Genomic DNA, 25,859 nt, shown 5'->3' with positions numbered 1-25,859 from the left:
AGTCCAGCTCTCTGCTGTGGCCCGGGAGTGCAGTGGAGGATGGCCCAAGTGCTTGGGCCCTGCACCCGCGTGGGAGACCAGGAGGAAGCACCTGGCTCCTGGCTTCGGATCGGCTCAGTGCGCCGGCCGTAGCGGCCATTTGGGGGGTGAACCAACGGAAGGAAAACCTTTGTCTCTCTCTCTCTCACTGTCTAATTCTGCCTGTCAATAAAATAAAATAAAATGAAATAAAAAAAAATAAAAAGCATAGCTCTAAGTAAGAAAGAGAACTCCCAAATACCTACAAAAGTCATTTAGAAACATACGATAATTGGTACATTATCCAGGGTTGTATCAGGGTAGAACAGCATAGGAGTGATCAACATAAACTCCTAAGAGTGTCTGTTCTTCAGAGGACTAATAGACCAGCATCCCAGTTATGTACGCTAACTCGGTGGTGGTTGTAGGCACGCTCACCCTACTCTTTACATTATATATGTTTTACACTTGTGTATGCATGTCACATGTTGCATTTTGTAGTGAAAATATTCATACAAAATGCAGCATTTTAACCATTTAAAATTACTTATTTCGTTCATTTGAAAGGGAGGGAGAGAAAGACAGAGATAGCTCTCTCATTCACTTGCTCACCCCCAAATGCCCACAACAGCCAGGGCTGAGCCAGGCAAAGAAGCTAGAGCAGGGAATTCAATCTGGGTCTCCCTGTGGGTGGCAGAGACCAAAGTACTGAAACCATCACCACTGCCTCCCAGAGTGCACAGTACAAGGCAGCTGGGGAACGGCAGGCACTGTGCTGTCAGTTACCCGCTGCTCGCAACACTGGTATCCCATATGGGTGCTGTTTTGAGTCCCCATGGGAGACCCAGAAGGAGCTCTGGGCTCCCAGCTTCTCCTGGGACAGCCCCGGCCTTTGCAGCCATTTAGAGAGTGAGTCAGCAGATGGAAGACCTGTGTGTGTGTGTGTGTGTGTGTGTGTGTGTCCCTCTCACTCTCTCAAATAAATGAGTTTTCTTTGAACAAGGAAGCTAGTGTTAGGAGCTGCATTACCAGGAAGCTGGAATCAGCCAGGTGGGAACAGAACCCAAACACACCAAAATGAGATCCAGGCCTCCTAAGCGGGCATCTTAAACCCCTTTGCCAAAAGCTCATGGCTAAATGTTTTTTAACTGAACAGTTCTATCCAACTAAGCAGAGTCATGTGGCTGCTCAGCCATCCAGTTTTCATCTCCAGAATCTTTTCATTATCCCAAACTGCTTTTGGTATCATGGTCAAAAAAAATCATTGCTACATCCAATTTTGTAAAGCTTTTGCGCTATTTTCCTTCTAAGGAGTTTTTTTTTTTTTTAAGATTTATTTATTTATTTGAAAGAGTTACAGAGAGGAGAGGCAGAGAGAGAGAGAGAGAGAGAGATCCTCCATCTGCTGGTTTACTCCCCAATTGGCTGCAAGGGGCTGAGCTGCGCTGATCTCAAGTCAGGCACTTCTTCCGGGTCTCCCACACGGGTGCACCGAGACAAGGACTTAGACCATCTCCTACTGCTTTCCCAGGCCAGAGCAGAGGGCTGGTTCGGAGGTGGAGCAGCCGGGACAGGAACCAGCGTCCATATGGGATGCCGGCACTGCAGAGGATGACCTTACCTGCTACGCCACAGCACGGGCCTCCTTTCTGAGAGTTTTGTGGTTTGAGCTCTTCCACTTAGATCTTTGATCCATTTTGAGTTCATTTTATATTTACATTCTCATAGATTTATATTTTTACATTCATCTTATTTATATGCAAATTCATCTTTTTGTATTATAACGCCTTTTTAAACAGAAAGAAAAGAATCGCAGACTATGGGCTCCCATAGGAACCCACCCCATTTCAGAGATCTGGGGAGGGAAGCAGGAGCACACAGGGCTCATGCAGCTGCTTCTAATGCCCCCGGGACCTCTTGGCTCAATCCACTTTCCCAGCTCAACGCACCTGCGCACTGCGCAAGGCCCCTGCAGCTACAGTTGGGGCCTCGGGTTGGGATCCGCCCCTTCCTGCTGCGCGCCCGCCCATGTCTCAGCACTAGCCCCGCCCCCGAGGGCGGGCCCAGCGGGTCGAGGTCTGAGCGTTGAGAAACAGGCCCCGGGCTAGGGTGGGAGGGAAAACCCGGAAAAGTGGGATTCGTTCTGGTGGCCCTTCAGCAGCAGGTTGAAGGCCTGGCCTCCAGCTCCGTTGCAGTTGTTGATCCGGACCACGTTTTCACTTACGCCCAAGGCCGGATGCGAGCCGGAGACCTCCTGGGGACCCAGGCCGAGGGGAGGCGGGGCGCGTGCTCGGCCCGGATTGGCCTTTCTAAATGGCGCGGGGCTTGGCGGGAGTTTCGTGGGCGCCGCGGGAGCCGGGAGCAGCCCGATGGCTCTGGCGGGCCGGGTGCGGTCCCGGAGGCGGGCGGGGTAAGAGCTGCGGGTCCCGCTCGGACTGACGCGGTTTGAGCCTTTGGGGCTGCGCTAGTGGAGCTTCCTTGTGGAAGTGACAGATCGCCCAGGGCCTCGGTTTGCATCTCTCAGTGCGGATTTCCTAGGAGGAGTCAGGGCGTGACGCCTTGCCTGGCGGGTGGGAGAGACTTTGGGGTTCGTGGAGCTGAGGGTCGCGGGCGCTTGGTGCCTGCTGTTCCCCAGACGTGACGCGCTGCACCCCTGCGGGTCGTGTCTGCCTTCGTACCCCAAAGCGCAGACTGTAACGCTGGCCCTCACCCCTGCCCGGGGACCGAGCTGCCGCTTCGGGAGTGTTCCAGGGCGGGGAGCAACTTTTCTCAAAAGGGGCATGCATTGGAAAGTACGTCGTATTCGTCGTTCACAGATTCGTGAGTGGACGCCCGGGCTCTCTAGCGTTGTCTACAGGGCATCCAGGCGCCGAAAGGTTTTTAAAAACCTGTTGGAGATGGAGACTTAGGGCATCTGTTGAGCCCTTCCCTCAGAAATGCACAGGAAAACACGGTTGTCTCAAGCGTCCATCTTGAATGAAGCCTCACCTGGACTCCAGCTGAAGGCGTATTGTTTGATTTGAGCACACGCAAGAGACAGCTGGAAATAATTTAGGTTAAGACGCGTACTGATGTGGTTTCTGCTTCCTGCTGACGTTACTTGACTGTGTGGCCATTGCTGGGTTTTTGTGGGAGGCCATGGATTTGAACTGAACGTCAAGCCGGTCACTGGGCTTAGGTGGCTGGGGGAAAGCTCTGTAGCAGTTAACTAACTGGGCTGTACGCAATGAACTGGATAAGGTGTTACCAATTGGTTGGGTAGGCTGCAGCCAATTAAGTTAATGATGTGTGATCGCTCAGGTTGCTGGTGGTTCTCAGAACTTGCTTATATTTCTGGGGCTGCTCCATTCCCTAATTGTTTCTGGTTTTGCTTCGCCCAAATAAACTCGTCTAAATTTAATTGAACTAAAACTTCCCTGTTACCATCATTGCTAAGTCATTTAGCTTTCCTGAACCTCTGAATTATAACCAGAATCATAAAATTGCCATTGAGCAAATACTTGTACCATTTTAGGTTTGGAGACTCAGATAAAGCGTGGGAACTTGAGAAGTGTGAACTCTCCACCCAACCCTTGACTTACTGAGCCAGAAACTGGGGGTGGCGCCAGGCGTGAGACCACTGCTCTAAACAGAGTTCCAGCTTTCTTTTTTTTTTTTTTTTTTTTTAACTGTGATTCACACAATGATGTTTTGCATCGCAGTTAGTACGCAGGTGCACATGAAACAAATCGGAAAGTTTATGAAAATATCCTATCCAGTGCAATCTTATATTTTCTGTTCCCTTGAATTTCCCTTTTAAGAAAATGCTAGGGTGAAAATCCTAAAGGGTGTTGGAGAGCCGATGAGATTTGGACATGGACTGTAGGTTGGATAATCACTTTGCAAATGTGAAATATCTAGATTTTGGAAATCCGCTATGACTGTGCACGTGCATGCCCTCTTAGGGAAGCCACAGTGAAGTACTTCAGTTAGGAGTGCTTACCTTGCACAGGCAGAGGAAGCAAAAGAGACGGTGAAGGCAACTGATGAACCTGGGTACAGGGGAGACAGTTTGAAATCATGTCAAATAAAGTACCTGAAGAATATTGGTTCAGACACACTAATCTGATACTGCCCTCCACAAAGGAGTCTTTGAAAACTGCAAGGCGTATTTTAAAGTCAGGAACTAGTACTGGATTCTACTAAAGTATCTCTAATACCCCATGCAGTGCCTCAGCTGTGGAGGGTGCTCAGTGCTTGTTCACTGACTGCTGATGTTAATATAGATTTTTCTTGCCACTGTTGTTTTCAGTTGTTAGTCTAGTCACTGTTGTTGCATTTGCTTCCTTTTCACTTCTAGAAGATCCGCACCTTAATCTGTTTTACGGTGTGCCCAAGGTCACTGGAGAGTGTTATGGGGTGGGAAGAAGGTAGGCTGTGGATTTGAACCGATGGGGTTTTCCTGCAGGCTCCTCTCCTGCCTGGCTGCCTGTTGCTCTGTGCCCGTGCAGAGCTGTCACATGGCTCCCCTCTACTTCATAGGATTGTTAAGCTGTGTGATCCTGGGCCAGGCGCAGATGGAATGGGTGTGAGGAGTCTCATCCATGTTGGTATCCGTCCTCTTGGCTCAGCTCTGCGGAGAGTCAGTCTTTCCTGACAGATCCGGGCGCAGGGGCCAGCGTGACAGCAGGATTAGAAGTTTTCCATGATCTTGAGGGACCGAGGTGGTCACTTTATATGTATTGGTGATATAATTTGACTTGTATGTTTGCAGGGTCTGGGTTCTGCTTCTTCATCATAACTTCCGTTCCATTGCATGCGCACTATTAGTACAGCTACTGAGCAGTGTAATTTGGGAAGACAATACTTGGAGAGAGTCAGGTTATGGTATTTTCCCTGGTTGCTTTAAATATTTCCTAACTTTTATTTTTTCCTGTTTCAGTGCAGTATATTCAAAGAACACTTTAAGAAGAACACATCCCATGAAAGAAGTAAGTTCTCTTTTTAGCTTTTAATGTGATTGTTCTCACAGTTGACTATAAAAGTAACCTTTGGTGAGGACCTTAGAGTTTTCTGTATTTCTCGTGAGAAGCTCTGTTTTATGGTAGTAAAAAAAAAAAGTTTATTCCTTTTCTTCTCACTATTTCCACTGTTAGAAAAGAACCTTTGTTAACATTTTAGAAACATTTCTTTTTCTCCAAGCCTAGATTTGTTTCATCTAGATAATTAGCACTGTGTAAAAATTGTACAGCTTTCTGAATTTTGCCACTCCTCCCAGCCATTTCTCCGTGTTACTGACAATGGCTTGTGATTTGTGATTTCATGAGGTTCCATGTTGTCTACGTTACAGTTTTATTTTTCTTCAGGAGAGTCTTAGAATACCTGTATGTAATGGCAGGTACATTTCTTTAATGCTCTTGATAGCTAATTCCAAATTATTTTCCAATGGCCTGTTGCGTGGCATTGGGATTTCACATGAAGTCCAGGTGGTCGGGCAGTTGCGAGTGCGTTTGTTCTCTGTTCTGCCTCTGGCATCCTCCGGAACCCCAGCCTCCGGAGCCTTACCCGTATATTGAACTGTACACAGGCTCTCCTTCAGCCAGGACTGTCAGCCCCTGTGCTCCCAGAGCTGTGCACATCCAGGTGGCAGGCATGTTTCTGGGGAGACGGCCCACCGTTCTCTTTAGGGATCTAGGCAAGCTATGGCCTGGGGGCCCAAACCAGCCTACTACCTCTTTGTACACAAGCCTGGGAACGAAGGATGATTTTTAAATAGCCAAAATAAACTAAAAAGGATATGTTGTGTGCCATGAAGATGGTGTGAAATGCAGAGGTCTGCATCTGTGAGTAGATTGTGTGGGAAGCCGGCCCTGCGCATTCCTGGCTGCGCTGTCCCTGCGGGCTTTCCCTCTGCCGTGGAAACCTTGTGACCTGCAAAGCCTGAAATGCTCTCTGGTGCTTTGTAGAAAAGGTTTGCCAGGCCGGCCTTAGAATTCCAGAGGCCTCTGTCTCCTGGAGAACAGCAGAGTGGCTAGCTTCTCTAGGCGGCAGCAGGAGCAGGAGTGTCCTTGCTAAGTCCAGCAGCTTGCGGCTGGTGTGCGTTAGCACCAGTTCAATGACTTTGGTTTTCTTCACTTCCAGAAAGCTGGTCAGAAGCACAAGCCTGCTGATGTGTTTGAGTTTCCTGATAATTCCGAAATCTCAAGCAATGGCAGTGAAAGTAAGAAAGACGATGAGCCTTATGAGACTTTTGGTTAGTATTTAAATCTTTCTTTTATTTTTTTTTAGTTATTTACTTGAAAGAGTTACACAGAGAGGAGGAGAGGCAGAGAGAGAGAGAGGGAGGTCTTCTGCCCGCTGGTTCACTCCCTATTTGTCCGCAACTGTTAGAGCTGTGCCATTCTGAAGCCAGGAACTTCTTCTGGGTCTCCCACACTGGTGCAGGGAGCAGAGGAGTTTGGCCGTCTTCTGCTTTCCCAGGCCACAGCAGAGAGCTGGATCAGAAGTGGAGCAGCCAGGACTAGAACCGGCGCCCATATGGATGCCAGTGCTACACCATAGCACCTGCCCCCTGTGATTGATTTTCACTTAGCATGGTGTTTCCAAGGTTCATCCGTATGGTAGCATGCATCTGGCTGTTCCTAAACATTTTTATTCCTCGGTATTCCATTGTGTGGGTGTACCACATGTTGTAATCCATTCATAAGTTGGCATAAATTTACATGGTCTTCACTTAGGGACCATAATGCATGACTGTTGTATGAACATTCATGAGCAAGTTTTTGTGTTGACATCTGTTTTCAGTTCTCTCGGGCATGTACCTCAGAGTGGAATTGCTGAGTACTTTGGTATTTGAGACAGAGAGAAAGGTCTTCCTTTCCTTTGGTTTACCCCTCAAATGGCCGCTATGGCTGGTGCGCTACGCCGATCTGAAGCAAGGAGCCAGGTCTTCCTCCTGGTCTCCCATGCGGGTGCAGGGCCCAAGGACTTGGGCCATCCTCCACTGCCTTCCCGGGCCACAGCAGAGAGCTGCACTGGAAGAGGAGCAGCCGGGACAGAATCCGGCACCCCAACCGGGACTAGAACCCGGGGTGCCAGCACCGCATGCAGAGTATTAGCCTAGTGAGCTTCGGCACCGGCCTTAAGCACTGTTTTATAAAGCATCTGTACCACTTTATTTTTCCACAGCAAGCTCTGAGGGTCCTAATTTCTTCACATCTTCTTCCAAAGTTGTTGTTATATAATTTTTTCCTAGTTATTCTAGTAATTATGTGGTGGTTTTATGTGTATATATGGAAAAATGCAGCATAAAATTTATAATTTTAACTGTTTTAAGTGTAATTTTGTAACATTCACGTTGTGTTTTTTTAGTTGCTGTTTTTTATTTAGAGTTTTTTTCCCCATAAAACTTTGATTTAAGGAATACAAACTTACACATTTCATAAATACAATTTTAGGAATGTAGTGATTCTTCCCATTGTACCTGCCCTCCCACCCATACTTCCAGCTCTTTTCCTCTTCCCTCTCCTAGTCCCATTCTTATTTTTTACTAAGATCTATTTGCAGTTAACTTTATAACACATACGGTTAACTTTATACTACGTAAAGAGTTCAACAAATTGTATGAAGAAAAAAAATGTTCCTCAACAGTCAACATGGGCTGTTCAAAGTCATTTCATCTCAAAGTATTAATTTCACTATTGCAGATTACCTTTTAGATGCTCTGTTAATTATCACAGATCAGAGACAACATGGTATGTGCATTTGGGACCGGTGTAGTTCACTAAGTGAGGTGTTTTCCAGTTTCATGCATTTTGTGGCAAATGTCTGGATTTCATTTTTTTTTTTTTACTTTTGAGTAGTATTCCATAGTGTACATATCCCATAATTTCTTGATCTAGTCTTCAGTTGATTCCATATCTTAGCTATTGTGAATGGACCTGCAATAAACATGAGGGTACAGATAACTCTCTCATATGCTAATTTGGTTTTGGGTAAATTCTAAGGAGTGTGATGGCTGGGTCATATGGTAGGTCTGTATTCAGATTTCTGAGGTATCTCCATACTGTCTTCCACAGTGGCTGTACAAGTTTACATTCCCACCAACAGTGGATAGTGTACCCTTTTCCCCACATCCTTGCCAGCATTTATTGATTTCTGTATGAAAGCTCTTCTAACAGGGGTGGTTTAGATTTGCATTTCCCTGATGACTAGTGATCCTGAGCATTTTTTCATGTGTCTGTGGGCCGTTTGGATTTCCTCTTTTTGAAAAATTCCCGTTTGAGTCCTTTGCCTGTTTCTTAACTGGGTTGTTTGTATTGTTGTTGAGTTTCTTGATCTCTTTATATATTCTGTTATTAATCCTTTATCAGTTGCATAGTTTGCAAGTAATTTCTCCCATTCTGTTGGTTCCTCTTCACTTTGAGTATTTCTTTTGCAGTACAGAAGCTTCTTAATTTCATGTGATCTCACTGTCAATTTTGACTTTGCTTACCTGTGCCTCTGGGGTTTTTTTCTAAGAACTCTTTGCCTATGCCAGTGTCTTTCAGGGTTTCCCCAATGTTCTCTAATAATTTGATGGTATTGCATCATAGATTTAGATCTTTAATCCATTTTGAGCAGATCTTTGTATAAGGTGAAGGTAAGAGTCCTTCTTCATACTTCTGCGTATGGAGATCCAGTTTTCCCAGCACCACTTGTTGAAGAGACTGTCCTTGCTCCAGGGATTGATTTTAGCTCCTTTGTCAAAGATAAGTTGGTTATGGATGTGTGGGTTGATTTCTGGCATTTCTATTCAGTTCCATTAGTCTATCCATCTGTTTTTGGCCAGTACCACTTTGTTTTGATTCTAACTGCCCTGTAGTATGTCTTGAAATCTGGTATTGTGATGCCTCCAGCTTTGTTTTAGTTGTATAGGATTCCGTTAGCTATTCGAGGTCTCCTGTGTTTCTATATGAATTTTAGCATTTTTTTTTTTTTTTGTATCTGAGAAGAATGTCCTTGGCATGTTGGTTGGTTGCATTGAATCTGTAAACTGCTTTTGCTAGTGTGGACAATTTGATGACACTGATTCTTCCAATCCATGAACATGGAAGATTTTTCCTTTTTTTTTTTTTTTTCTTTTTTGTGGCTTCTGTTTCTTTAATGTTTTATAATTTTCATTGTAGAGATCTTTACCAAACTCTTCTATGATTTCCAGTAGTTTCTTAGTGGAGTCTTCTGGATCCCCTATATATAGAATCATGTCATCTGTAAACAGGGATACTTTGACTTCCCCCTTTTCAATTTGTATCCCTTTGATTTCTTTTTCTTCCCTAATGACTGTGGCTAAAACTTCCAGGGCGATATTGAATAGCAATAATGAGGGTGGGTATCCTTGTCTGGTCCTGGATCTCTGTGGGAATGCTTCCAACTTTCCCCCATTCACTATGAAGCTGGTCTTGGGATTTTCATACATTGCCTTGAGGAATATTTCTTCTATATACAATTTGCTTAGAGTTTTCATCATGAAAGGTTGTTAAACTTTGTCAAATGCTTTCTCTGTATCTATTGAGATAATCATATGGTTTTGGTTCTTCAATTTGTTAATGTGCTGTATCACATTGATTTGTGAATGTTGAACCATCCCACTTGGTCTAGGTGAATGATCTTTCTGATGTTGGATTTGATTGGATAATATTTTGTTGAGGATTTTTGCATCTATATTCATCAGAGAAATGGGCCTGTAGTTCTCTTTCTCTATTGTATCTTTTCCAGGTTTAGGATTTAAGGTGATGCTGGCTTCATAGAAAGAATTTAGGAGGATTCCGTCCCTTTTAATTGTTTTTGAATAGCTTCAGAAGAATTGGAGTTAGTACTTCTTTAAATGCCTGGTAGAATTCAGCAGTGATGCCATTGGGTTCTGGGCTTTTCTTTGCTGGGAGAGTTATTATTAATTCAGTTTCTGTTTTGGTTATTGTTTAGGTTTTCTGTGTCTTCATGGCTCAATATAGGTAAGTTGTATGTGTCCAAGAATCTATCCATTCCTGTAGGTTTCCCATTTTGTTGGCATACAGCTATTTGTAGTAGTTTCTGATGATTGTTTTTATTTCTGTGGTATCTATTCCATATCCTTTTTCATATCAATTTCATTGATTTAGGTCTCCTCTTTTTTTTTTTTCCTCTTTTCTCTGATCTTTTGAATTTTTGGGTTTCAATTTTTTTGTTCTCTAATTTTCATTATTTCTTTTCTTGTACTGTTTTTGAGTTTGGTTTGTTATTGTTTTTCTACATCATTGAGATGCATTGATAGAAAGATACCAAATAAAAGAGCTAATTCTTGATATAGGTACCAGTTGCTATATACGTTCCTCTTAACACTGCTTTTGCCATATCCCATAAGTTTTGCTATGTTGTATTTTCATCTTTATTCGTTTCAAGAAATTTTTAAATTTCTTTGCTGATTTCTTCAGTGACCCACTGTTCATTCAGGAGCATATTGTTCAGTCTCCATGTGTTGCATATGTTCTAGAGATTCCTGAGTTGCTGATTTCCAGCTTCATTCCATTGTAGTCAGAGAAGATGCATGATATGATTTTGATTTTTTTATTTGCTTTGACTTGCTTTATGGCCTAGCATGTGGTCTACCCTAGAGAAGGTTCCATGCACTGGTGAGAAGAATGTGCATTCTGCATTGAAAAGTTCTGTAGTTATCTGTTTGGTCCATTTGGTCTATAGTGTTAACTCTACTGTTTGCTTGCAGATATTCTGTTTGCTTGATCTGTCCATTGCTGAAAGTAGGATTTTTTTAAAAAAGATTTATTTATTTATTTATTCAAAAGAGTTACACAGAGACAGGAGAGGCAGAGAGAGAAAGAAAGAGAGAGGGGGGTCTTCCATCTGATAGTCCACTCCCCAATTGGCCGCAATGGCCGGAGCTGCATTGATCTGGAGCCAGGAGCCAACTCCAGGTCTCCCACGCGGGAGTAGGGGCCCAAAGACTTGGACAATCTTCTCCTGCTTTCCCAGGCCATAACAGAGAGCTGGATTGGAAATGGTGCAGCCAGGTCTTGAACTAGTGCCCATATGGGATGCCAGCGCTTCAGACCAGGTGTTAACCCACTGCGCCACAGGGCTGCCCTGAAAGTGGGATATTCAAGTCCCCGCTACTACAGTATTTGAGTCTATGTCTCTCTCTAGATCCATTAACATTTCTTTGAAATAATGGGTGACCTGCAATTAGGTGCATAAACATTTATAATAGTCTCATCTTCCTGTTGAGTTGAACCCTTAATCATTACATAGTGCCTTCTTTGTCTCTTTTAACAGTTTTTGTGTGAACATCTATTTTGTCTGATATTGGGCTACACCAGCTCTTTCTTTGGTTTCTGATATCATGGAATATCTTTTTTTCATCCTTTGACTTTCAGTCTGCATGTGTCTTTGTTGGTGAGATGTGTTTCTTGTAGGCAGCAGATAGATGGGTTTTGTTTTTTAATCCATTCAGCCAGTCTGTGCCTTTTTACTAGAGAGTTGAGGCCATTTACATTCAAGTTGACTATTGATAAGTAAGGACTTGGCCCTGCCATTTCCCCATAAACATTCCTATTGTTTACTTTGGATTTCCTTTGTACTTTTACTGGGAGATTGTCCGCCCTCATCTTCTTTCATAGTGATGACCATGTTTCTGTGTGTAGTGCATCCTTAAGTACCTTTTGTAAGGCTGGACGAGTACTGACAAACTCAATCTCTGTTGTGGAAGGTCTTTATTTCACCTTCATTTGTAAATGAGAGCTTTGCAGAGTCCAGTATTCCAGGTTGACAGTTTTTTTCTCTTAAGACTTGGAATATATCTCATTTCTGAAGAGAATTCAGCTGTGAGTCTAATTGGAGATCCTCTGAAAATAACCTGGCATTTCTCTCATGCACATTTTAGAATCTTTTATGCTTTACTGTGGAGAGTTTGACTACAACGTTTTGTGGCGAAGATCTTTTCTGATCGTGTCTATTAGGAGTTCTAAGTGCTTCCTTTTTGGACATCCCTTTCTTTATGTAATTATTTCACTAAAATGGCCTGCAAATCCATTCCGTCTTTCCACCCTTTCAGGAACTCCTAAGACCTGTATGTTGGGTCATTTGTTAGTATCCCATAAATTCCAATGGTGTTTTTCAGTTTTCCAATTTCTCCCCCCTCCTTTTTTTTTGTCTGTAAAATTTCCAAAGATTTGTTTTCTAACTTGGATATTCTCTCTTCTGCCTTACCAAGTCTGTTCTTATGGCTATCCACAGTACTTTTATTGGTTCTACTGAATCCTTCATTACCAATAATTCCTTTTCACTTCTCTGTAAAATCTCAGTTTCATGGGAAAAAGTTTCATTCATGCCATGTACAGGTTTCTTTAGTTAATGAATTTGCTTCTGATTACTTCTAGGTAATCCTGTGATTAGTTTAATTCCATTTCTGGTGTTTTGTCAGTCTCTTCATCTTCACATTCTGGTATTGAAGTGTTGTGTTCTTTTGGGGCTGTCATGTTGTCCTTATCCTTGTTTCTTGAATTTCTGCATTTATTATTAGGTATTTGTGGTGATAGTTGTTGGGTTTTTTTGTTTGTTTGTTTCTTTTGGCCCTGTGATGGCTTTTATCTTTGAACTTTGCCTCTGCTGTTTCAGTAATAACCCGAGCGTGTGCTTGGTGTGGTCAGGGAAGTCTGTTCAGTGCTCTGGGGTGAGGGATGTGTCCAAGGTGACACCCAAGTTAGGTGTGGTAAATTTTTTTTTTTTTTTATCAGAGGGGAAGTTTGTTCAGCTATGTTGGTATATTCTCATGCTCCCTTCCTCTCAAAGGAGACCAGCGCCTGGGCAATAGCCCCAGTGGGTACAGTTCTCATCCATGCTGCCACGAGAACAACTCAAAGTATCCCTGCAGTCCTCGGGGTGGACATGGATCCTGTAGCAGTGACCCTCACCAGGGAATCAGGGACCTCCAGCATGTGGAGCCGCCACAGTGACTGCCCAGAGACCCAGCCACACCCTGCGCCCTCCGATGCAGCCAGTGTTTTCACAGTCATAGCACACGAGGCTCCCAAGTCACGGGCACCCAGCCCCCTGTCAGTTATCCCACCCAGACTCGGGCGTTTCCTCTTGGCTGGTTGCTGGGCACATGGACACCAGCGGGCGCAGCTGTTATGTGTGTCCAAAATGCTGCCTGCCCTCTCAGCTCGTTGCAGGACAGGACACTGGTGCCGACTGGTCAGGGAGAAACAGAAACCCTCTTTTTTTTCCCCTCTAGGTTGGCAGGTTCACTGTCCCCCCTCCAGGCTCCAAGCCAGACTCATACCAGACTCTTCCCACAGCCTTCTTGCCAGTGTCTCCTCACTCCAAAGCTGGTGCTGAGGCTCTTGGTCGCTGGGGTCCTGAGTTGTGTGCATCCACACCCTCCACGTAGATGCACAGTGTCCCTCTAATGGTTTCTTCTGCCTTTTTCTCCCTAACTGTGCCCTGAGGTTGCAGCCTCTCACCTTTATTTTTCTTAACCATCTTCATCTAGACTAGAGCAGTAAGCTGCCTTCCTATTCTGCCCTCTTGAAAACACTATCAGCATTTATGTTGTATAACTGTATGACAATCCATCTCCAGAATTTTCTCATCTATCCTAACTGAAACCCTGTACCAATTGAACAATTCCCCATTTTCCCTTTGTCCAGGCCTTTTTAACTCCCATTCTACTTTCTTTCTCTATGAATTGGACTGCTTTAACACCTGTTATAAGAGGTATCATAGAATATTTGCCCTTTTGTAGCCAGTTTATTTAATGTAATGTCTTTACGGTTCATCCCTCCTGTAACATATGTCAGCATTTCCTTTTTATAGCTGAATAATATTCCATCCTATGTATGTACCACATTTATCCATTCGTCTGTTGATGGATGTTGGTTTGCTTCCACCTGTTGACTGTTGTGAATAATGCTGTAATTTACAAGGTTGCGCAATTTCTCTCTTCTGGAACCTGCTTTCACTTCTTTAGGAACATAGCCAGAAGTGGAGTGGCTGGTTCATACAGGAGTGCTGTGTTTGTATTCAGAACATGCTGTGCTGTCTTGTGCAGTGACTGCAGCATTTCAAATTCCCACCAGCAGTGCACAGGGTCCCAACTGCTGCTCATCCTCACCTACACTTACTTTGTTTTTTATACTAAGAGATACAACATAATAGCTTAATGTGGTTTTCATTTGCATTTCCTAAATGACTAGTAGTTATTAGGCATCTTCTTAATGTTCCTATTGGTCAGTTGAACATCCTTTTTGAAGAACTGTCTATTCAAACTCTGCCTGTTTTTCAATTGGGTTTTATTACGTTGTAAACATTCAGTTGGAATGGTTCCACTTGGAGATTTGGGATCTGTCTGTTGTTTTGTTGTTATTCACAGCAGCAGGGTAAATAACTCCTTTCCTGGTGAAGAGAGTAGAGAGTCCATTGCTAGTTTCACTCTTGTGCAGCTGATCAGTAACGGTGCCTGTGCCAGCCCTGGGGCTCAGGCACTGTCAGCTTCCTTGGAGTCAGAGGCTGCAGGCTCACTGCTGTCCCCCTGGGCCAAGTACTCCCTGCCACGGGGGCGGGGACTGGCGCTCTGCCTGTGACTCCGCTAAGCACCTGCGTCTCTGCTGCTGTCCGAGTCACTGTCACTGCACCACAGGCTCATCGTGCTCGTCAGAGTTGGCATCGTCCTCTAGATCGGCATCGCAGCCAGATCATCTGCTTGTCCCAGGAGGCCTGGGCTCTCCTGCTCGCCACTGCCACTCTTGTCACTCGCCTCGTCCCTGTCACCCCTCTCCTGTTCACTCTCGCTGCCCGAGCATGCGTCTTCACTGCCGCTGCCCTTCTCACCCTCATCTGTCAGGTAGCAGAGAGGTGCCAGTCACGATTCCCGTCCCGCTCCTGGGGCCCCAGCGCTGGCCTGACCTGCCTGACCTGAGCCCCCAGCCTCGTTCTCTTCTGCCTCCATCTCTCCTCTTTCCCCTCCTCGGGTTCCTGGTTTTCCGCCTGGGCTTTGCATGCCTGCTGGAAGCAGCAAAACTGGAGGGGGCGGGGAAAGGCACGTGTTGTATTGGGCTCGTCCCTCCCCTCACCTACCACTCTCCTCTGGCCGGCAGAGCCTTGCTACCTGGGCTTCCAGCTCCCTCTTAGTCACACCCCGTGTTTGAGGACCACAGGCAGGGCCTTGGTGCCTGACTGCACCCCAGCCTTGCAGCACTTCCTGAGCAGACCCTGGAGTGGGCGTGAGGTGGGGGCGTGGAGGAATGTTGCCCTCCTCAGTGAGGATGCAAGTCGGACAAGGTTCCCTTTCCGTGTGTGGCCCAGCACAGACCAGAATAAACACATATTGAAGAATGGAGACTATCTCAAGGGATTGGGGGAGGGGTGGGGAAGATGGTCAGTTTGTCTTGCCCCATGCTATGTCTGTCTGTCTACATATATGCACACATACATACATATCTTCAGAAGGTAGTGGGAAACAAAAGATTAACTTGGTACAAAAAATTGAAATATGTACATAAGTTTTTTAAAGATTTTATTTATTTGAAAGTCAGGGTTACACAGAGGAGAGGCACAGAGAGAGGTCTTCCATGTGGTGGTTCACTCCTCAGATGGCTGTGACGGACAGAGCTGCACTAATACGAAGCCAGGAGCCAGGAGCTTCTTCTGGGTCTCTCACACAGGTGCAGGTGCCCAAGGACTTGGGCCATCTTCCAGTGCTTTCCCAGGCCATAGCAGAGAGCTGGATCAAAAGTGGAGCAGCCGGGTCTTGAACTGGTGCCCATAAGGGATGCCTGCGTGTCAGGCCAGGACATTAACCCACTGCGCAACAGTGCTGGCCCATGTACATATTTTATATAATTTTTTCTGTGAGCTTTCTGAATATTCTGCTTATGCATAGATATTTTTTTTGCTCCAAAATAAACATTTTAATCCTCCCCGCAAAAAAATAACTTGTGCAATTGACAGTTCATTATTTAAGCACCTGTATATCTGGAAAATTTTGCTTGCATTTGCACCTGGTGTGCTAAAATTTGAGCCTGAAGAAATAGTAGTTTGAGTCTTACCAGGACCCCCTCCCCCTGCAGCACTTCTGGCCACCTCACTGCCCCGCCAAGTTCATTACCACCATAAGCCCAGCCTAGTGCACCGAGATCTCCTGTACTCCCCTTTCCTGGGTAGCCAGAGCATCCTCCCTCCTCCAAGCATCTCCTTTCTATGCCTTTCTACCAGGATCAGTTCTTTGGTCATCTTCTTCATTCAAGATGACTTTCTATGCCATTCAAAGGCTCTAGCAACCCAGAGTGAAAGAGAGGAAGGGGAGTGATATGGAAAAGCATTTGGGAGTGGCCTGTAGGACTGATTTTGGTTTTGTTAACCATTTAAACAAAGATGGTGTAGTACTCCAGTATCAGGGAATGGACACTGCCCACATAGACCACTGAAGTACTCCAGTATCAGGGAATTGACACTGCCCACATAGACCACTGAAGTTGTACATTTTTGGTCTTATACAGATCCTCCCCTACACAGCACTGCTATATATGCTGATGAAGAAGAACTCTCCCAACACTGTGGGTCATCTGTCCCTTCAACTCCTCCAGGAAAAGCAACGAAAGAAAGGTAGGGTTACGTCAAGCTATTGTTGGTTCACGCTCTGAGATTTCTGGGAAGTTCTTCAAGTTAGAAGCTAATAAAACCCAAGTTTTGACATTTATTTTGAGAATGTGAACATTAAAAACTAATTTCTCTATAATTGGCATTACCTATAATAATTTTTGTAATTAACATAATTGACACCTGAATGACCCAGAATACCTGCCTGTAGTGGTCTCGTTTGTTTCCTTCTGCTGTAGTAATAGGAATATTTTTCCCCCTTCTAGTAATAGAATGGTTTTAGCTGGACACATGGCTGTCAGAATTCTAAACATACTGTCTCCGTGCTGTTGCAGCTGAGATGTGTGTGTGTGATTAGATTCTAGCTAAAATGGAGTCTCACTTCTGAAAGTATCTTTGTGGGGAGGATTGTGCTCTTCTGTTTTCCATCCTTCTTCCTCCTAGTTAGAATGGGATGTGGTGGTGAAGACCGAGCAACCATGTTGGGCCGTGAGGCGGTGTACTGAGAGAGCAATGGATAGAAGGCACCTGGGTCTCCTGATAACGGGACTACTACACCAGCCCTAAATTATTCTGGAGTTTGGCCAAGAAGGAAAGACAAGTGTCTTATCCGAGCCATTTTGGGAATATATTTTTTACAATGTGCAGCCATCCTAATTCTCTCTCGTAAACTTGGTAAAGAGAGTTTTATCCTTATCCTAAGAGCAGTTGGAGGGTTTTAAGTAGGGGATGACATGGTAGGATCTACATTTAAAAATTACCAGCCTCGCTGCTGTCTGGCAAGTGGATTTGAGAGAGACAAGAATGGCATAGGGAGCCCAGTTTGGATGCTGTAGACTCAGGTCATCACGGCAGAGGTGGAGAGAAGTGGATGGACTTGAGAAGCAGGAGGCAAATGAGCAAGACTTAGTGATGTGCTGACTTCGCAGCACGGGACGAGTTGCTACCGGTGGTAACTCCTGAATTCCTTGCCTGCTTGAATGGATTGATGATGGTGCCATTGACTAAGATACGGGCTGCTGGGACATGGAGTTGTGTGGGCAGATCATCAGTTTGACATGGAGATGTCAGAGACCCTGTGTATTTGAGTCTGGAACTCAGAGCACAGGGCTGAGCTTAAGTTAGACGTTCTTTGCACGCGGATGGTATGAAGCTAACCTGAGAGGAGGCAAGGGCCTGGGACTAACCCATAAGAGGCCATGGCATCTACTGCCTGAGTAGAGAAGGAAGTTGTAGAGGAGAGAGGGAGAAAGTGGCTGGAAAAGAGAGAGGAGAACCAGGGCAGTGTTTATTCACAGAATTGTGTGTGTGTGAGTGAGGTGGGGGGAGGGAAATGGGAGAGAGGAGGGAGGGAGAGAAATTAAGTAAGGAGGGTCAAATGCAGCTGAGAAGCACGTGAGGCGAGGCCTGAGCACGAGCGTTCTTTGCATTTAACCAGAGACTGTTCTCGGTAACCTTGGTTTTGGTGTCATGTCAAGTCCCAACAAGAGACATCATTTGGGTAAGTAATGCAGGTAAACAGAAAAGGAAGTTGGGGCAGCAGGGACGCACCCACTACAGAGAGGCCAACAGCATTTCTCAGAAACCAGGTATGAAACCCAGGTCCTCAGGTGTGGAATTTGGGCATAGTCATCATTAGCCTAAACGCCCACCTGAGGCCTCAGTTTTAAAGTGAGTGCATTTGTGGTTGATGTTACGTGTTTGATGGATTGTATTGAATGAAAAGATGAAAATTCTCACCTTCCATCAGAAGTCAGGGTTACTTTTAGGGCGAAAGAGGAGATTCCCTGTTGGATCACCAGAGTTGAGTCTAGTGGATTAGCTTTTGGTACAGAGGACGGCCCTGGTAACCTGGAGGAAGGCGCAGTTCTCGGACATGACCAAACTGCAGCAGCCCTGGAGCGCTGCCTTCTGCCCGCCTGGGACAAACCAATGTGGCTGGGTCTGGGAGGCGGCCAATGAAACTAGGAAGGCGACCGGCCTGCCCGTGACAAACTGGCTAGCCCCAGAGTAAACTGAGCGGTGCTCGTGTCGGGGGAGCACTCGTAGAACCATGTGCGAATGTGTGCAAGATACTGATGGCTTGTTCTTTCCTACAGCTTGAGCACTTCTGCAAATGAAGCAAGTGAAAGCACGTCTGTAAAACTGAGAGCCACAAAGGTACGTGCGCCTGTTCTTCAGACTCCGACAGGCATTTCACACTCCAGTTGACTGTGGAGAGTGTTCTGTGGCGGCAGTTTTCATAAAGCGCTATGTTCCAGAGGACGTTTTTGGGCTAAAAGTGAGTTTTTAAAACCTGAAGTGCTTTTCGTTAAGGCACGGTGCAGACGCCTCTGCCAGTTTTCAGAGCGGTGGCGCGCCGTGTTGGGGCTGGGGCCTCAGCGGCAGAGGGGATGGTGGGGAGTGTTGACGTGGAGCTCTGGCTTGTAGATTTCCTGTTCTGTCCACTGCTCAGCTGCCATCTCCCTGGGCTATAGAAGCTCGCGCCGCAGCGTGGCACCATTGCCGTCAGGAGGGTGAGCGGTCGTGTTTTCCAGACCCGTGACGCTGTTTGCTTCTCGCAGCCTGGAAGAAGATGTAAGCCCCTTAGCGATGGCTCTGACAGCTCGGGAGAAAGTGAGATACGAAGAAAAGTTCAGTCACCAGAGAGAATCGGTGCGCGACGGTGTGACACTGTTCCGGCCGGGGCGCCGTCGGGGCTTCCCGAGAGACGGCCGCGGTCAGAGAGGCCCGAGGCGGGAGGCGGCCGTGGCAGCGGTGCACCTGCGGACAGAGGGACCCCGGCCGTGGTGAGACCGCCCCGTGGGATAGAAAAGGTTTACTGGAAAATGGTGTATTTTCTTTACTTCCTTCTGTTCTTTCAAACGATGAATTTTACATTCTTCTGTTGATAAACATGTTTTAGGAAATCTAGAAGAGAACATCAAACTCCCCTCCGCTTCTGCAGCCCCAAACTAGCCTCGGGGATCCTCAGCCCTACGGCTGGGCATTTCTCACCATCGGTGGGCTCCCGCACTGGTCATGAAGTACCCCACAGTGCCTTTCTAACAGACACAAAACATGCCGCCAATGTGGCACAGCAGGTCAAAGCCCCAGTCTGCAGCCCGGGCATCCCATACGGACGCCAGCTCAGGTCCCGGCTGCGCCACTTCCGAGCCAGCTCCCTGCTGTTGTGCCTGGGAAAGCAGCAGAAGATGGCCCAGCTGTTGGCCCCTGCACTGACATGGGAGGAAGCTCCTGGCTCAGCTCTGGCCCTTGCAGCCATCTGGGGAGTGAACTGGTGGGTGGAAGACCTCTCTCTCTCCCTACCTCTGTCTGTAACTCTTTCAAATAAAGAAATATTTTTTAAAACATGCAAAACATTCTGTCCACGGATATGCCACAGTTTAATTACTCTTATTAATGAATAACTGTACTTAGACAGTTTTTAAGTGCCTTCATGAAGCCTTTTGTAGCTAAATCTTGGTGTGCACCCCTGATCATTTCCTTTAAAAAAATTCTGATAAAATTCCTCAGAATTTGTTCTAAGATCCTTGACATATTTTGGTCAAGTTGTTAATATGTCACTGTACTCACTTGGTTTAACATTTTGAATAAATAATTCATGTCATGTTTGGAAAAATGTTACAGAATAGTAAAATGTTCCTGCTACCCCATTTTCCACTCTCCACCTTCCCACTCACTAAATGTACACATAGGTAATTAGTTTCTTACATATTCTTCCAGAATTTCCTTCTGCATGTACGAGGAAATATCAATATATTTTCTTATTTCTTTTTCATTTATTTCAGAGAGTTACAGAGAGACAAGCAGAATGGGGGCGGGGGTGATCTTCCATCCACTGGGTCACTCCCCAGAAAGAGAGAGAGAGAGAGGTCTTCCATCCTTCCATCCACTGGTTCACTCCCCAGATTGGCTGCAACTGCCATGGCTAGGCCAGGCTGAAACTGGGGTTAGCAGTTTCATCCATTTCTCCCATGTGGGTGGCAGGGGCCCAAGAACTTGGGCCATCTTCCACTGCTTTTCCCAGGCCATCAACAGGGAGTTGGATCGGAAGTAGAACAGCTGGGACAGGAACTGGCACCCATGTGGGATGGCAGCATTGTAGGTGGCAGCTTTGCCTGCTGTGTCACGACATAGGCCCCTGCGCTATGCATGTTCTGCCTCTTACTTACTAGGTCTGTCTCGGTGAACATCCCTGTGACTTGAATTTGCAGTTGTCAGGCATGGTGTTCTGAAAGTCAGCTGACGTCGAGTTGGCTGATGGTGAAGTTAAGATGCTGTGGGTCCTTCCTGCTTTGGTTGTTTGGAGGGTTTTTTCATTTTGTTTTTTGATGAGGGGCGTCATAGTCTACTTGATCTGACAGATACATAGATTTTTTTTAACACCATAACGTGATGAATTTTCTTTAGTTCTTTGAAGTTTTGTGTTATGAACTTGAAGCTTTGTTTTCCCCTAAAGCTTTTTATCATTATATATTATTTTAAATTATTTATGGGATACATGTGATGTTTTGATATATATATATTGTGAATGATTAGCTCAAGGTAATATATCCATCCACCTGTACACTTACCCTTTCTTGTACTGAAACATTTGAAATTTCTCATAGCTATTTTTGAGATATACATTGTTATTTGCTGCAGTCATTAGGCTGTGTGATAGATCTCAAACACTTATTTCTCTTGTCTTTCTGAAGCTTTGTACCTTTTTTTAAAAAATATTTATTTATTTATTTATTTATTTGAAAGGCAGAGTTAGAGAAAGGGAGAAATAGGGAGACAGGGGGATCTTCCATCTACTGATTCACTCCTCAAATGGCCACAACAGCTAGGGTTGGATCAGGCCAAAGCCTGGAGCCAGGAGCTTCATCCAGGTCACCCACATGGGTGCAGGGGTCCAAGTAGTAAGGATATCTTCTGCTGCTTTCCCAGGCACATCAGCAGGGAGCTGGATCAGAAGTGGAGCAGCCAGGACTCGAACTGGTACCCTTGTGGGATGCATTATACGGGCCCTGCTTTGTACCCTTGAATGAGTACTTCCCTACTCCCGCCTCTCCCCAGCCTCTGGGAACCACCATTCCACTCCATATAAAGCTGTTTCTAATTGTGTGTTTATTTAAGTATGTGTCTTTCTGATGAACGGCTTCTAGTATTATTATGAAATCTTGAAAATCTATGTTGTGAGATCTTAATATAGCTACAAGAGCCTTCTTAAGCTTACTTTGCATGGTAAACTTTTTAATTCATTAATTTTCAATTTGTTTTTGTCTTTAAATTTAAAAAGGACTTCAGGCAGCAAGTCCTTATCCTGGTTTGATGGCCTCTGCCTTTGGATTGGATTGTTTGTTCATTTGCTTGTAATGTAATTATTGAAATGGTTTGGTTTAAGTCAACTATTTTGCTGTTTATTTTCCATTTGTATCTCCTGTCCCACCAATTCTCTAAAAATCCATTTTTATATAATTTTAGATATTCAACTCAATCTTAGTATTTTCCATTTCTTGTTTTTCTGTCCTTCTATTGCTAATTTTTGATTAATTGAATATTCTTCAATATTCTGCTTTATTTTCTCTATTAGCTTATGAGCCATGCTTTTTTTTTTTTTTTTTTTTTTTTTTTTTTTTTTTTTTTTTTTTTTTTTTTTTTGTTAGCAGTCACTTCTAGATTAAAAATGTGCATCCTTAGGACCGGCGCTGTGGTGTAGCAGGTAAAGCTGCCACCTGCATGCCAGCATCCCATATAGCTGCCAGTTTGAATCTGGGCTGCTCCACTTCCCATCTGGCTCTCTGCTATGGCCTGGAAAAGCAGTAAAGGAGGCTTAAGTCCTTGGGCCGCTGCATCCACATGGGAGATCTGGAAGAAGCTCCTGGCTCCAGATCGGTGCAGTTCTGTTCATTGCGGCCATCTAAGAAGTGAACCAGCAGATGGAAGACTCTCTCTTCTTTCTCCCTCTCTCCCTCTCTCCCTCTCTCCCTCTCTCCCTCTCTCCCTCTCTCCCTCTCTCCCTCTCTCCCTCTCTCCCTCTAGCCCTCTCTCCCTCTCTCCCTCTCTCCCTGCCTCTCCCTCTCTCCCTGCCTCTCCCCTATTCCTTCCTTCCCTCCCTCCCTCTGCACTTCTGTAACTCTGCCTTTCAAATAAATAAATACATAAATCTTTTTTAAAATTTCTTTATTTGACAGAGTTAGACAGTGAGAGAGAGACAGAAAGGTCTTCCTTCCGTTGGTTCACTCCCCAAATGGCCCCTGTGGCCGGAGCGATGCCGATCCAAAGCCGGGAGCCAGGTGCTTCCTCCTGGTCTCCCATGTGGGTGCAGGGGCCCAAGCACTTGGGCCATCCTCCACTGCCTTCCCGGGCCACAGCAGAGAGCTGGACTGGAAGAGGAGTAACTGGGACTAGAACCTGGCGCCCATATGGGATGCCAGTGCCGCAGGCGGAGGATTAACCAAGTGAGCCACGGCACCAGCCCCAATAAGTAAATCTTAAAAAAAAAAAAAATGCATCCTCGGAAGTAGGCACTTGGGTTAGCAGTTATGATGCCCATGTGCCACCTGGGAGTACCTGGGCTTGATTGCCATCTCCTGACTCCAGCTTACTGCCAGTGCAGTACCTGGAAGGCAGCAGGTGATGGCTCCAGTGATCCGTCCTTTCCAAAGGCCCCAGCTGTTGCAGGCCTTTGGAAAGCGAACCAGCAGATGGGGGTTCTCTTGCAGGTTCTTAAAAAAATATTACGTGTGTGTGTGTGTGTGTACCCATACACACACATCCTTAAATTAGCAATCTATTTGGAATCAGTGTGTTACTTTGTCATCCTTGTATATCCTACTTCATAGCTGACAATTTCTTCCCACTATATAATGTAATTACATAACAGTATAATTTCATTTATTCATCCCCCATCCTCTGTACTATTTTTGTCATATTTTACTTATAGATGGTAAATCTGACCTCACAATATTCATTTTTTTAAAGATTTATTTATTTGAGTGAGAAGCAGAGTTTCAGATTTACAGAGACAGAAAAATCTTCCATCTACTTGTTCACTCTCCAAATGGCCACAACAGCCAGAGTTGAGCTGATGAGGAGCTAGGAGCTCTGGGTCTCCCATGTGGGTGTAGGCACCCAAGCACTTGGGCCATCTTCCACGGCTTTCCCAGATCAGAAGAGGAGCAGCCGGGACTTGAACTGGTGCCCATGTGGGATGCAGTGACACAGGCGGGGGCTTAGTCCCCTATGCCACAGTGCCAGCCCAAATACTGTCATTCTTGATTGAGGCAGTGTTTTTAAGGAAATGATAAGAAGAAAAAATGTGTCATCTTTTTACTTTTGCCCTCTCACTTCTCCTTTCCAGTTCTCTTATCACCTTCCTACAGATCTGAGTTTCATCTTTTCCCTTCAGCCTATGGAGCATTCCTAGCATTCCTCTTATTTCTGGTCTGGTGGTGACAGCCTGTTAGATTTTATCTGAAAGTATCTTTATTTCACCTCTATTTTTAAAGAATATGTCACTTGATGTAGAATTAGGAGTTGACAGTTTTCCTCCAGCTTTTTGAAGATGTCATTCTGTTGTCTCCTGATTCCAGCTGGTTCTCAGCTGAATTTGATGAGAAGTCAAGGAGTTTGTTGGTGGTTCTCATGTGTATTTACAATGTCTGAATCCTCTGGCTGCTGTCAACATTTCTTTTTTTTTTTTAATTTTTAATTTTTTTGACAGGCAGAGTTAGACAGAGAGAAAGAGACAGAAAGGTCTTCCTTTGCTGTTGGTTCACCCCCAAAATGGTCACTACGGCCGGCGCGCTGTGCCAATCCGAAGCCAGGAGCCAGGTGCTTCCTCCTGGTCTCCCATGCAGGTGCAGGGCCCAAGCACTTGGGCCATCCTCCACTGCCTTCCTGGGCCACAGCAGAGAGCTAGACTGGAAAAGGAGCAACCAGGACAGAACTGGTGCCCCAACCGGGACTAGAACCCGGAGTGCCGGCGCCGGAGGCAGAGGATTAGCCTAGTGAGCCGTGGCACCGGCGGTTTTGAACATTTCAATCATGGTATACCTGGATAGATCATCATATTATTTATCTTGCTTGAGGTTTGCTGAGATGCTCAGATCTGTAAGTCAGGAAATTATCAGCCATTATTTCTTCAAATGTAGTTTTTCTACCCCATTCTCGCTGTCTTCTTTTTGAACTTCAATGTATTTTAGGTCATTGAGTATTTGTATTCAGGTCTCTGAGACTCTGATCATATTTTTTGGAATCTCTTTTCTCTCTGATCTGCAAATTAGATAAACTTTTTGGTATTTTCAAGTTTACTGGCCATTATTTTGCCCTTTATAATCTGCAAATAAGCCCATATGTCATGGGCAGAATTGTGCTCCTTCCCCCAAAATATATATCCACATCTTTTTTTTTTCTGTTTTCCTTAAAATTTATTTATTTATTGGAAAGAGTTACAAAGAGAGGAGGAGAGTCAGATCTTCTATCCAGTCGTTCGGCACTTACGGCTAGGCAAGGAGCCAGCTTTATCTGGATCTCCCATGTGGGTGGCAGGGGCCCAAGCACTTAGACCATCTTCTGCTGCTTTCCCAGGCCATTAGCAGGGAGCTGGATCAGAAGTGGAGCAGCCAGGGCTTGAACAGACACCCATGTGGGATGCCAGCACCACAGGCAGAGGCTTAACATACTATACCACAGTGCCAGCCCCTCAGATTTTAAAACATTTTTTAAGTGTAGGTCATAAAAAGAGAAAGCACTTGGCAAAGATTTGATCTCGCCATGGATGGGCTTATACAATAAAATGTAAATGTGATTAGACTGTAGACAGTAAGATAAAAGGCGCTCTTACAAAAATCAGCAAATGAAGCATATTTTAAGTTTTAATGTAAAGGTTGAAGATTCACATTATGAAAATTAAAAATCTATTCAAACCCCTCTGTGACAGGAGTCTCCTGTCACCATTTCCCAAGCCTGCCCTCCCCCTCCCATCCATTGATGATTCCCCTCCCACCAGCAGCAGTCTCCCCCTGTACAGGCAGATGGCTGTCATGAAGCCCACTCAATGGATCCTTTGGCTACAGCAACACAAAGACAACGCCTGACCTTTCTTTCCCGCCCAGGTCCAGTAGGCCACTGGCTGTCCATCATTCTGAGTACAGACTGGTGCTTTACATGATGTGGTGTGTGTGGGCAGGAGGAAAGCACACGGCATGTGTGTCTTGGGAGTCATTCTAGATTACTAAGCA

General features: G+C 45.2%; 1 protein-coding gene across 20 annotated transcripts in view; it reads left to right on the top strand.

The window, feature by feature from the left end:
- The first annotated feature begins 1,655 nt into the window (after nt 1-1,655).
- LOC127482610 (centromere protein U) overlaps nt 1,656-25,859 on the top strand; it is a 49,653-nt gene continuing 25,449 nt past the window's right edge. For 5 of the 20 annotated variants that reach the window (XM_089325640.1, XM_089325638.1, XM_089325643.1 and 2 more), the window contains exons 1-6: nt 1,656-2,094; nt 4,940-4,988; nt 6,139-6,250; nt 16,527-16,632; nt 18,726-18,786; nt 19,191-19,442. In XM_089325640.1, the coding sequence (XP_089181766.1) occupies nt 1,838-2,094; nt 4,940-4,988; nt 6,139-6,250; nt 16,527-16,632; nt 18,726-18,786; nt 19,191-19,442 (837 nt within the window). In that variant the 5' untranslated portion in view covers nt 1,656-1,837. Of the gene's footprint in view, nt 2,095-2,120; nt 3,074-4,939; nt 4,989-6,138; nt 6,251-16,526; nt 16,633-18,725; nt 18,787-19,190; nt 19,443-25,859 lie in introns of those variants that run through there. The other 15 variants (XM_089325639.1, XM_089325644.1, XM_089325651.1 and 12 more) reach the window with 10 other exon arrangements.

Source organism: Oryctolagus cuniculus, chromosome 2 (assembly GCF_051225735.1).
Source record: "Oryctolagus cuniculus isolate XC-2025 breed Fujian yellow rabbit chromosome 2, ASM5122573v1, whole genome shotgun sequence".
Taxonomy (NCBI): Eukaryota; Metazoa; Chordata; class Mammalia; order Lagomorpha; family Leporidae; genus Oryctolagus; species Oryctolagus cuniculus.
The sequence above is the reverse complement of the archived record's forward strand: the minus strand, read 5'-3'. Positions and strand labels throughout refer to the sequence as shown.